Source organism: Chelonia mydas, chromosome 7, assembly GCF_015237465.2.
Source record: "Chelonia mydas isolate rCheMyd1 chromosome 7, rCheMyd1.pri.v2, whole genome shotgun sequence".
Taxonomy (NCBI): domain Eukaryota; kingdom Metazoa; phylum Chordata; order Testudines; family Cheloniidae; genus Chelonia; species Chelonia mydas.
This window is the reverse complement of record NC_057853.1, coordinates 8,772,892-8,786,486: the sequence shown is the minus strand read 5'-3', so window position 1 is coordinate 8,786,486 and position 13,595 is coordinate 8,772,892. Positions and strand designations below refer to the sequence as shown.

The 13,595-nt window shown below is 37.6% G+C and overlaps 1 protein-coding gene across 2 annotated transcripts in view; it reads left to right on the top strand.

Moving 5' to 3' along the window:
• TMF1 (TATA element modulatory factor 1) overlaps positions 1-12,727 on the top strand; it is a 35,763-nt gene extending 23,036 nt beyond the window's left edge. The window contains exons 11-18 of one of the 2 annotated variants that reach the window (XM_043552202.1): positions 192-348; positions 1,311-1,503; positions 3,407-3,476; positions 3,561-3,653; positions 5,031-5,168; positions 5,895-6,041; positions 7,069-7,194; positions 8,973-12,727. In XM_043552202.1, the coding sequence (XP_043408137.1) occupies positions 192-348; positions 1,311-1,503; positions 3,407-3,476; positions 3,561-3,653; positions 5,031-5,168; positions 5,895-6,041; positions 7,069-7,194; positions 8,973-9,116 (1,068 nt within the window). In that variant the 3' untranslated portion in view covers positions 9,117-12,727. The remainder of the gene's footprint in view (positions 1-191; positions 349-1,310; positions 1,504-3,406; positions 3,477-3,560; positions 3,654-5,030; positions 5,169-5,894; positions 6,042-7,068; positions 7,195-8,972) is intronic. The other variant, XM_037903861.2, reaches the window with a different exon arrangement.
• The last annotated feature ends 868 nt before the right edge of the window (positions 12,728-13,595 follow it).

Below are 13,595 nucleotides of genomic sequence, written 5' to 3'. Positions count from 1 at the left end.
CAGCTCTTGATGATGTATTATTCTCCTCTAACTTTACTTTATTAAAAAAAAAAAAAAAAGTGCAGTTTTAATAGTAGTTATTGTAGAACATGTAAGGATTGTAGTTACATTTTTAGCTGAATTTTGTGGTAGAACTTAAACTGGTCATGCCGTGTTAAGGTTTAATGGCATTTAACTAATTCATAATTCAGAGACTCCAAGAAGCAGAGAATCGGAACCAAGAACTGAGTCACAGTGTTACATCTGCCACCAGGCCACTTCTTCGGCAGATCGAAAATCTGCAAGCAACACTGGGAGCACAAACCTCTTCATGGGAAAAGTTAGAAAAGAACCTTTCTGACAGACTTGGTAAGTCTAGCTTGTGTGTAGATTTTAATGTATTGTGTGACTGTCGGGGAGACACTAGATGGCAGTAATGTAGTGAGAAGAGCATAGACTTATGTCTAAAGTATGGGAGATCTGGGTTCAAATGTGTATCAGTAATATAGGATGATACATAGGTGTGTTGCAAGGGTGCTGTGAGGCGTGATTTACTGAATTTGTAAAAGACTTGAGATGGTATGGTAGTAGTGATTTATATAAGTGAAGAGCACTGTATGTGTATATATAGAATTTTAAAAAGGGAGTGGGCATGGGAGAGGGGCAGGAGTGAAAATGGACCAACATCTTGAATTGTCAGATGTGGTTTTTGGATTCCATGACCTGGGCTTAGCTAGTATAATTTACTGTGTGACTATCCAAGGCTGTGAAACAAATATATTTCAGCTGCGTTGAGGGTTGTAATGAAAAACTCTTGCCCCTTGGATGAACAAAATGACAATGGAATAAAATGTCCAAAGCCACAGGTAGGGTATGTAAATGTTTCCTTTAATTATGTACTCTTCAAAACTAGAATCTCAAATCCTCCTTGCCCGGCAATCCTCTCTACCGCCAATTGTATATTCTTGTTTGGTGGCAGGCATACTGCCACCAATCAGTTCTCAAACAGTGCTGTATCTACTCGTCCACAATGAGGCCTTTACCCTGCTATTACGTGCTTCTGATGGCTAATGCCAAGATGTAATTGCTTACCATATTTTGAGTGCTGTTGAAAAGACTACATTTCTCGTGAAGCCTGGAAATAGTACAAGAATAAACCTTTATAATGTTTGAAAAATATCTGAATTGCATCTAAACATTTGGCAAATATGCCAAACATTTCAACCTAATAGTTGGCTTAAGTTTTGGATGACTATTTTGGCGTAAAAGTCAGCTACAGTTGTTTTGTTTTTTTATAATGGATTGTGTATTTACTCTTTCTTGGGAATTAGGTGAATCTCAAGCCCTCCTGGCAGCAGCAGCTGAGAGAGAACGTGCTGCTACAGAAGAACTTCTTTCCAATAAAATCCAAGTGTCTTCCACTGAATCACAGAATAGCCTCTTGAGGCAGGAAAACAGTCGCCTTCAGGCTCAGCTAGAAGCAGAGAGAGCCAGACTCAAGAAACTGGAAAATGAAAACAATAGGTGAATTGGGTTAAGTTCTTGGCTCATACACGTTTCTTTAGATTCATATGGAAATGAAAGGAATATACTATCAGGTTTTTGTGTTTGAATAGGAAGACTTGCCCTTTTGTATGTATTTGATAACTACCATATAAAATACTGACTGTGTTGCCGGCCAAGTTTTATGAAGGAAGACACATACAGAGATCCTTTTCTTTATTTGATACCTGCTACTTTCAGGTCACTTCAGCTCTTCTGGGCTATCCATGTACCCTTAGGGTTCCTAGAGGCACTTCTTATGCATTGAGCCTTAAATCTCTCACCTCACCCAGGACCAGTCACTCTCACCTACTTTATTTGCTTTTAACAAGAATATTAAATAATGATCATAGGTGGCAGGAACCGTAGGCTTGGGGAGGCTATGCCATCCCAAACAGCCAGATGTGGCTCTGCCCCCAGCCCTGCCCCCTCCTGCTTCCTGCCGCTCTGCATGCGCCCCTCCAGTCCCCTAGCCAGTACTGGCCATGGCTGGGGCTGGGGCTATGTCTACGCATGTCGCCCACCCCCCCAGTGCTCTGCGGCTGGAGCCGGTGGCTGCAGTGGGGGAAGGGGCGGGGCCTCGGGTCGAAGGGGTGGGGCTGAGGGCTAGCCTCCCCCAGCCTCTGGTTCATGTGCCACCCATGATGATGATCTCTTTGGCCCTACTCTTGCAAGCTGCTTTGTGCAGTTGCAGTCCGTGAGCCTCCATGCAGGCACAAGGGTCCATCTGCACAGAGCAGCTTGCAGGATTGGGACATTAGAAAGCATCCAACATCTTCTCCAAAAAGAAATTAAATCAATCAGTTATCGTGTGCTAAGAAGTTGAACTGTGGCAACGACTATATTCTTAAACAAATTCCTGCTTTTAATAGTAGAAAAACAAAAAAACATGTCCCTTGAAGACTAATGCTTTTTGGTGGCTCCACGCCACCACCTTCTGAACTTCTGCCCTGATGCATTTCCACCAACATCCAATACAGGCCTCCCACCTCTGCCTCGGCACAGACACTATTGTAGAAGGAAACCTGAAGTCAGTAGCAAAAACATTAAGTAACTATGAATTACCCTTGTGAAATTCTTCCTCTTGACTATGTCTCCAACAAACTGCGTTTGTTTCCCTTTTAACCCCCTGGGCTGTTCCTGGGGGGAGGTGTGCTTTTCTGCACTGGGATTCCAGTTCATATCAGGAAATTCCCTTTTCAACATCCTAGTGGTACATTGGGAGGATCAAAATACTTTGGTGATCTTTCAGTAGACTTCATCCTATCTAGTCAACTACAGTTTCTTCCCAGGCAATCTACCGGTCCTAAGAAATTCTGACACCTGGGATAGTTTTGCCTCCTGGTTTCTGAGTTTAATTGTGTTAATTTGAGGAGTCATATGTCCACTTCTGTAGTATGCTTACGCTATTTTTTTGTATGAGAAATAGTTAAAGATAAGTTATTGAAAGTTGCTTTAAGGTTAATGTAAGTATTATTGGTTCATGCAATAGTAGACCAAGTATCCAGAATATTAAAGCAGCATGCACACAACAAACGAAGCGTAAGAGGATATTGCATGGAAATATAACAAGTGGTTAAACAGAAGTTCTTAAGATTAGCAAACATTCTAGTAACCACATGCTGCTTACAAATCAGTGTGAGGGTATTTTTCTAACATCGTAGAGAAATAGTTTTAGTTCTCCATTTGGTAATACAGATCAATTCTGTTCCTGATGCAGTTAAATATTAAGCTTAAATGTAGATATTTGTATAGGAAACAAATATTGTGCATTATGCTTTTGTCAGTTTCAGTAAATTATTTTGCTTTGTGGGAACCTAAAATAAAAACATGAAGAGAAGATTCTTTAATAAAATTACTTTCCCTTTCCCTTTTTTCAATATAGATATGAGGTGGAATTAGAAAACCTGAAAGAGGAGTATGTGAAAACTCTTGACGAAGCAAAGAAAGAAAAGGTATTGGTTAATTCAATATTGCATTGCTTCATCATAAAATTCTGAGTTTGCAAGGGATTAAAAATCCACATTTCCTCCTTCTAGATGCTGTTAGCTACTCAATTGGAAATGGAGAAAATGAAAGTTGAACAAGAAAAAAAGAGAGTAATTTTTGTACAAGAAACAGCAAAGGAAAAGGTATTTAAATTTGCTTTAATGTTAATTCATGTGTTTCAAAAATCTTATTGGGTCACATGATGACCGAGCAAGTCTCGAATGCTAAAATGTCATATAAACAACAAACAAGGATTAAGAAGATCTAGCATGGTAATGACATGAAACTAAGTATCTGGGACTTCTCCGCATCCTTTTTTTTTCCTGTGAATTCAATGCTTTGTGTGAAAGGCACTGTATTGACAGTCCTGAATAATTCCTCTACTTAGTCACAGAATAAGTGAAACAGGGATAGTATCAGCATAGGTTGATCCACACTGTTGCACCAGTGTGCCTTTGTCCTTACCTTGAGGGGCATGACATTCAATGTCTGGGCCCACTGAAAAACTCTTGCCTCTGCTGAGACTACCAGCAAGGTGCCGGTTAATTCGAGTTGTGATGTGTCTGTGTGATATGAATGCTGGTCTATAGGCCCCGACTCACTTTGTTTAGCATAGGTTACCAAATGCCCATCAGTTGGCAACAGCTTTCAGTCACTACCAGTCAGCAGTTGATATTCTAACACCGCTCTGTCCTCGCTGTTAATCTCCTAGTTGCTGCAGTTCTGAAATCCAAGTCCTGTTCAAAGTTATTTACTTCATCCTTAAGTCAACATGTATTCAGTTGCTGACTGCAGAGGATGTCAGCCTATTTAGAAAAACTTGTCAGTAACAGAGTTTAGCCTCAGAGATCCTGAGTTTGAGCATTGTAACGCTTTTTAAAAAATCTCTTCACTGTCCTTCATCCAGGGAAGAACCTACTTTTTATTTAGGGTGTAATTTCTGTGAGGCACATGAGCTCAGCGAAACACTTAATTGTCTCTAGGGCTCATGTACTTTTGTGGTCTTAGGCCAGCATTCTGCAGTGTGGCTACTGAAAGACCACTTCCCTTTGCAGTAGGTAGTAACATCTGTTTCTGCATAGCCAGGAAAGCCTAAGGCAGTAGTGGGAAACCTGCAGCCTGTCAGGGTAATCCGCTGGTGGGCCGCAAGACAGTTTGTTTACATGGACCATCCGCAAGCACGGCCGCCCGCAGCTCCCAGTGGCCGCGGTTCACCGTTCCCAGCCAATGTGAGCTGCGGGCTGGTCAATGTAAACAAGTGTCTCGTGGGCCACCAGTGGATTACCCTGATGGGCTGCAGGTTGCCCACCACTGACCTAAGGAATTGAACTTGGGCTAGATGTACTAGTGACACTGTTAAATCCACTTCACTGTTTAAACTTCAGTTAATATACAGAAAAAATGAATTTGTGCTCTACATTTGGGAGTGAAAAAAGAGACCCCATTATATGCAGAAAGGTCTGTTTATTGTCTTCTTCCTCAACAATCTTTGTTCCTTGTATTCACTTTCTCTTAACTAGCTGTTGTATTTTTCAAAGGAGCGCAAGTCATTTACCTTATCAACAATGGAAACTGTTTCGAGTACTCCAACATTGTCACGCTCAAGCTCTATAAGTGGAGTTGATATGGCAGGGCTTCAGGCATCCTTCCTCTCTCAGGTAATGTATCGTTTATCAATTGATGTTTTTTGATAAACCATTTTGCTACCTTTTGTGTGTTTACAATGAATTATGTTGGAGTCTTCAAATAGTTTTATTGGCATGTTAATTTTATCTAGCTAATAACTGCTTTGAAAAAATAGTGATTTCAGCTATTTTGATTTCTTAAACATACCTACAAAATGTCTAGGTTTGCATAGCATTTGAACGAGGGTGCCTGAGAGCACATTTAAAAAAAAATAGTAGAATAATGTGGAGAATATAAAGTTGAAGTGCTATTCACGTAATTCGTTCCAAAGTGCTTTATAAAATAAGTTGACGCTATATCTAAAGTTGACTCGACTGTTAATCCAGTGATTCTAGTTTAGTGCACCACTCACTCGTGACACACTGCCACTGTCTTGATGCAATCTGTGCAAAGGCAGTTGCTTCTGATGACTTTATCTATGAGAATATAGAGATCTATGCTAGCCAAATGACAGTGGTAAGGGTGACATGACAGCAAGCAAACTTGACATGACGGCAAGCATCCTTGTTTAGCTATTCAAAATGAGCTTTTGTTTGGAAGGAATATATTTGAAGCATTGAAACTTTTGACTCTAATGATGACGATCTTCATTTGCTGTTTGTATTGAATCAGTAGGCTCTTGCTTCTAGTGCTAAAGTCTTCAAACGTGAAATAATCTCAATGTCCGATCTTGTGGTTGGTTCACTTTTTATTTGTAGGATGACCCTCATGATCATTCATTTGGGTCAATGTCTACAAGTGGGAGCAATCTTTATGATGCTGTAAGGATGGGAGCAGGTTCAAGTATAATTGAAAACCTGCAGTCGCAGTTAAAACTGAAGGAAGGAGAGATTTCTCACCTACAGGTACTGTGAGAATCACTTTAAGTTTGTGTGTGTCATAAGTAGAAAGATGAACGTGATTTTACTTTACTGGTTTGTTTTACGAAGTTTATTTTACTGATAGCTGTGTAGGGTCTGGATGTGCAAACAATGGTTTTGTCTTGCACTGATGTAGGGACACTCCTCCCCACCCATCCCCTAGGCAGTTCTGTTAAAGTCTTAATGGGCCATCACAAGAGACGTAGGGATGCATTACCTAGTTTTTGGATGAGGTGGATCAAATAGACTCTACCTGGCTATCTCAACATTGATCAGGGTTCCAGGGAAAGGTGAAGAAAAAGGTGAGGCGTTTGTGTTGAATGCTGTTTCATAGGGCACTTAATTGAAGATGCTTTAAAAGCAGTATATCAACATTCCTTCCCCTGTCCATCTCTGTATTACCTGATTTAATTGCTTCTAGTTTCTACTGATCTGGGAGTGAAAATCTCCAAGACTTAACATAGTTGAAGCGTAAGGAATACTAATGTGAATTTATGTGACATGCAGGTTGGAAAATAAAGAAACCACTTAAACGTGTGTCATTGTAAACCTGTCTTAAACTTGAATAATGTGTTTTTTCATGTTTAAGGTGTATGTACTCAGTTTAGCAAATTAACCTTAAGCTTCAATTTTTATGTATGAAAGAGCTCTTTAAATTGACACCTTACCCCACGCAAATACTGTCTTACCTATACTATATTATTTTCTTACTTTATAAATCTGACATCCGCTTGGTACTGTCTATATCAGTGATACTCAGACTGAGGCTTGCGAGCTGCAAGTGTATCTTTAATGTGTCTCCTGTGGCTCTTTGCAGCACTGTCTCTCTTTTGGGTAATGTTGATAGCTATTTTGGCTCCTGAACCACTGAGGTTTGAGTATCACAGGTCTGTATAATAAATTGACTTCCAAGATCAATCATTCTAATTTTTTTTTAATGAAAAACAAAGTTAGTAACTTAGTATGTCACTCCCAGCACAAAGCTCTAACTGTTAAATGCCTGTTATCTTAGCTGGAAATTGGAAACCTTGAAAGAACTCGATCAATAATGGCAGAAGAGCTGGTTAAATTAACAAATCAAAATGATGAATTTGAAGAAAAGGTGAAGGAGATACCAAAACTACGTGCACAGCTAAGGGTAGGTGGCTTTCATTTATATAAATCAGGTGAGAGATTGACATGTGATTTATGAAAACTCTTTTTACTAAGTTAAGCATTCATAAATAAATATGTAACTCTGTAGATGCCCATTGTGATACTTAATACAAAATCTCTTTTCATTAAAGTTGAAAATGTGGTAAGAATCACAAAGTATATTGAATTATTAAAAGTTAGGCAGTGGAAAAATAACTCAAAGGAATACAATTTTAGACTTGAAAATTAAGTGCTCTTTTTACAAGAAAACTGATAAATTGGTTTGTAACTTCATAGGATGCAGCTTAGAGACGGATGGATTTTGTCAGCAGGTTTTGCTATATTGCATGGCAATTATCAGTTACTTTCCAAATTGATTTTCAGATTGTTATGCTAGTAAACATACAGTTCAGTGAGTGTGCATACCTATAAAAGAATCCATGTTGAGAGTTAGGAATTGTGATATGCAGAGAGAGCCATAATTTCATAATTATGCCCACTGTCAGGAATACTAAAATATGTCACATCATCAGTATAATTGCATGTGTAAACGACCACTTCATAGCCATGTAGTCACTTGCACACACAGTTGTCATAATTGTACACATAATTGTATACTGAAATTAGGCATGCATATTTTTGTGCTCAGAGCATTCCGAACATCTGGCCTGGAGTTCATAATTTTTGAGTGAATTGGAAGTCTTGAGAGCCAGCATAAGAATTAGAGTATTCCATATGAGTTTAGCAAAACATAACCTATCACGGTAAAGGTTTGATCCTGTCTGATCATGATATTCATGGAATTAATAAAATAAATATTGCACATTTTTAATCCACTCTTATTACTTAACTTCTTGGGTCCTTTTTTGTTGCTCTGTTTAAAGAGAACTAACACATGCAAATCTTTTGAATTTCAATTATCTCATTCTGGAAAATGATTCATTCTTTTTTATACATGCAGCATGTTAAATTTTCAAATCAGAAAGTTTTTGACACTAAGCTTCTTCCTACAACAAAATCTAGTGATGATTTGCTGAATGTTCTCTCCTTGACTCATCGTAAGTTATGAACATTAACAACTGCACAATTTTCAGACTGCTTTGTACTACGCAAAAATGAAGGAAAAGCGCTTCTGAAACTGTTTTCGGCTTTCATGTGTACAAGCGCTTGTAAAATCTGTGGTGTGAGAGACAGATTTAAAATTGAATATTATAATTTAAAGTGACCTGAGTCATGTAGTAGATGCCTTTTCATTAGATGATAATTTGTGGACCTTTCCAGATTATTTTACTTTGAAATTCATATAGAAACTACAGCTGCCCACCTGCTGAATGGAATGCTGTGAGCAGCCAACCTCTGTGTTTAAGCCTTCAGTTACATTTCAAGATCTTAGTGGTCTTCTATAAAACCCTTAGTGGTCTGGGGCCTGTTATCTGATATACCAGGGAAAACTTGCAAAAAGTGCCTATTTTCTATAGAGACTTGGGCATTAAAGCAGAGTCATTTATGAAAATTTTACTCCCTCACCTCTTTGCTCTTTGTAGTTAAAAATCCTGCCTTTGGAATTTGCTTCCTTTCACAGTTCCCAAGAGCGCACATTTGGTGATATTCAGGACACAATGCAATATGTGTTTATATGGGTTAGCATTAGTTTAACTTTTCAGCTTTTTTAATACTTAAAGCATGATAGGCAATGTGTTAGACAAATAATGAAAACAAATATATGGCACTGCTTTTAAATTGGGGAAACAGCCAAATAACCAAAAGCCCATGTTATTCTAGGATTTGGATCAAAGATACAATACTATTCTTCAGATGTATGGAGAGAAAGCAGAAGAGGCCGAAGAACTTCGACTGGATCTTGAAGATGTGAAAAATATGTACAAGACTCAAATAGATGAACTTTTAAAACAAAGACACAACTAATTCCTGCTGAAACTGTAACTTTCCAACAATGACATTAAACTGTAAAGAGTGGTGTTTATGTAAATGCAGAATTCAAATGCCTTGTAAAAAAATGTACTATAAAAATGGGATTATATTGTAGAGTTCTTATGTGGGGAAAAATCATTACGCTTTAACAGTGTCTAGTACTGTTGGCAGTTAAATTATTTGTGCATTATTTAAAATGTGTTTAAATAAAACCATCCCTCTCTATTTAAGGTTAACCAAAAGGTGGACCATTATGTACAGACAGTAGCACGGAGATTATTTGACTAATGTAATGTTACCTAACCATACAGCACTGGAAGGCGTAAGGATAATGTAGCATGAGGCTTTATTAGACCTGCCCCTGATAATTTGCAGATTACTGTTTTACATGCTTTCATGGGTGTACAGATAAGAGTTAATGTTGGAGGATTTTTTTAATGTCCTGAACATTTTTTGTATGATTTTATAGTACAAATAATAGTTGTTTTTTTAACATGACTATAAATAGCAATGACTTGCTGTGTGAAACTAAAGGGGGTAGATATTTTAGGCTTAGCTTTTTTTTTATTAAGTGAAAATTTCTGATTTCTACTTTGGGGATCTTGAACATGCAAGAGTAACAATTTCATGTTTGTAGACAAAATTTTATCTTCATATAACATCTTTTATCTTCACTCCCCAAAGCAAGGAGATTGACTCAAGACTGCTACTCTTGTTCTTAAACGCACTGCTCCATCTTGAATACTCTTTGTGCTGCATTCCTGAAGCATAATGGGGCCATTTAGAGACAGTTTTGCCTGTAACTGTAAATCGAACTAATGTCAACTGCAATAAGCAAGACAGTTCTTTTGGTTCTTGTAATTTTGGGTGCTGCTTTTTAACAGTACTATTTAAAAAAACAAAAACAAAAAACATGTATATAAAATTCTCTTGACACAAAATAATTGCTGCTGCTCTTCTGTAGCCATTCTTGGTCGGTCTGTCTGTCTTTAAACATTTTTAAAAGTGGATTCTGATAGCCTGAAGTGGTTAGAAAAGATCTCCCATTTAGGAAAGGCATTGGCTAGGAATCAGATAACAACCACATAGCTTAGTGTATAAAGAGCTACATTTGGGGTCATGTGTCAGAGGGAACTTCTGAATCAGACCCTTGGGAGTGCTGAGAAGTAGCTTGCCTTCTTCCTCTTTGCATTCCAGACAGCAAATAGTTCATTACATCTCAGATTTGTAGCAACGATGGATACTTATAGTGTGAACTATGCTGCATATGAAATTAGCTGCTTATCATACCACTGCCTGCAATCTGAGAGATTTCTCTCTCTTCCTGTTAAGTTACAAATGCATATTAAGTGTCAGAGAATAGTCCCTAATGTGTTATAGCTCGGCATTAGTTGGACTTAATGGGACATTGAGACTTGACTGAGGCTTGGTCTACACTAGAAACATATATTGGTTATAACTTCATCGCTTAGGGATGTGGAAAATCCACACCTCTGAGCGATGCAGTTATACCAACCTAACTCCCTGTGTGGACAGCACTATGTCAATGGGAGGGCTTGGGAGCCCTCCTGTTGACATAGGTAGCGTCTTCACTGAAGCGCTACAGCGGTGCAGCTGCACCACTGCAACCTTTTAACTGTAGACTAGCCCTGAGGAATCAGCCTCTTCTAGAGAGATACTTCTGTAGTAGGGCTTTCCTTCTCAGGGTCTGCCTACACTAGGTATTTCTGCACTGATGTAGCTACTCACGTATAAAACGGCGTTTGCACTGGTGCAGTTTACACTTTCAAACGAATAACATCTCTAGATTGGAGATCTGCACTACAGGAAAGAATCTCCAATGTTAGCACTAAGGTTTAGAATGAAATATTTAGAGGATTCTAATAAAGCAATAGAGAATTGTAAGGATGCTAAACGTTATAAAGGCCTGCATCTGTTATAGTAACGTTTAAAACAATTTAAAATAGCTGTTTTGTCTTGTGGGTAGTGAATCCTTATAGTTTCTTTTTCATCTTGGAAACTAATATAGTTCTTATACTAAAAGACAAACTACGATTTTGCTTTCTTAAAATGACATTCAATTGCTGGTAAATACAAAATACGGACTAAAAATGTTCACTTATTTTGCAGAGGGTGAATCATCTACGGGTTGGTTAAATCAGTTTAAATTCTGATATGTAAATATTTAAAAATTGAGCCATTTGTAATGGAACCAATGTTCTAGTAGAGTTAAACTTAGTTTAGGGCACCAATTAAGAATTGTTTTCACATAGTAGTTTCCCATTACAAATGAGACAACCACTCATCCAGTAAAAAGAATGAACAGGTATCTAAAAAATGAAGATAAACTAATAGTGATTTATTCTTAGTAGACAAGTCAAGGACTACTCCCAAGAGAGAGACGCATCTAGCTTGGCATTTTTATTTGACATGATTGTAGGTGCTTTTCTAAGAGACTGTTCCATGCTTAAAATATGAGGGGGTAATTTTCAGTCAAAAGAACTGATATAGCAACTGCTCTATTCACTAATAACTGCAAATATTTTTCAGATGTTCTTTTCAGTATTGAAGAGCGTGAATAAATGGGAAAAAGTAGTGTACATTCTACACTCACTGTTTCTTCATTGGTTTTAGATATAAAGTGATATGTCACGTACTTCAGGCCCAGAATTTAAGTTTTACAAAACTTGATAGAGATTTTATAAATACTTTGAATTCAGTGAAAAGATGGCTTTTTGTTTGCATTCAGCCATTCTCCTGCAGTGAAACCATTCACTATACTAGTGCAGTAAATTCAGAAGATGAAACCATCTAATATACTTTAATCATCAAAGCCTTGTGAAACATAAAAAGTAAATAACATACATGGTAAAAAGTAAAATTTTCACCACTACATTTTAAAAGTTTTGTTTTAATCATCTTGGGTGTAATATTGTTAGTTGTTTCTTTAAAATATTTTAATATACCGGTGTCCCTTAGATGTAATGCTGTTTTTGAGGTTGTCTAAGAGAAATTTTTTTGGGGAAAAATGGATTATAAAAAGATTTTGGAAAGGTCTAACTTCTATTCAAATTAATAGATCAAAATATTACCCAAAGAATAACTGTTTTGTCTGTATCTGTTACAGTCTCCAGTAATAAATACTATATGCGTGTGAAGAAACATTACCATTTCAAGACTTGCTCAAAGTACATTTTTCGAATGGGGCCTGTTCTATAGCCCACTGAAGGCAAGGGGAAGACTCCTGTTGGCTTTGGATTAGCTCCATGGTTGCCTAATAGGGAGAAATGAAGGTTCAGTCAAACACTCATTTACTTTAATGAGCATTGCATTGCGTCCTTAATGAACAACCGGAGTAGATGTTCCAAATACCATCTACCTGTATGTGTGTAAAAAAATTTATTTTCGCTAAAGAAAAGTTAATTTGTCCTGTTATGAGACTGTTTTTGTTATGGTTATGTAAAGGGCTACAACTATCTTGAATATAAGACAGAAAATGGATTAATATACTATGAAAATTGAACATTTCAATTCTGATTGTAAAATAATGTAAATAACCTGTATAAAAAAGGGGTTGGGTAAAATAAAAATGGATGCTAATAGTGTGTTCCTAGTTTTCTGTAATGAAGACTGAAAACTAATTGATGGTAGGTGATTCTTTGCAAATGTCAACATGGCAGCCTGCAAAGAAAATATCTTAGCTAATTTAAATAAGCAGCCCTCAAAAAAATGAACATTGAATTGAACCAGGGTTTCTGAACACTTGCAATTTTTGTTTGTGCCCCAATATCTAGGCACAATAGGATGGCTTACCGAATGTAATTCTGAATTTTAATGCTGTTACAGGATTAAGATAATGCAGGATTTGGACTAACTTTCCTTTAGGCTGTAAATGTAAAATATCTATCAAATAACCCATTAAAATTAATGGGACTTAAATTTATGCTTAAGTGCTTTGCTGAATAGAGATGTGAAGACAGATGGTCCAGTGGTTAGGGTGCTAGCCTGTGACTTGGAGGAGCTGGATTCAGTTCCCTACTGTGCCCCAGATTTCCCGTGTGACCCTGAACAAATCACTTAATGGTTTTGCCTTGGTACCTCATCTGTAAAATGGGGTAATAGCACTTTCCTACCTCACAGGGGTCTTGCAATAATATATTAAAAGGATGTGAGGTGCTCAGCTCCTATTGGAATTTTGTTTCCTCTTAGCTTATAGACACTTTTTAATTTTAAGAAAAATGGAAATGTACTAACATCAATAAATTGAACTGTGCACCAACATTGGGTGGACCAGTATTAAATAATGTTACTGTAGGTGACAGTCCTAGAATGTTAACCCTAGTCCTTTAGTTCCAAAGGTCCCTTTTCTCGCCTTTGCCCTTCCAAACTGAAGCACAGCATCAGAGAGATCCAAAGACTGGCCAATGGCATTTTCAAGCAATAAAATAGCAAGTGATGTCATTCTCTTGTCCG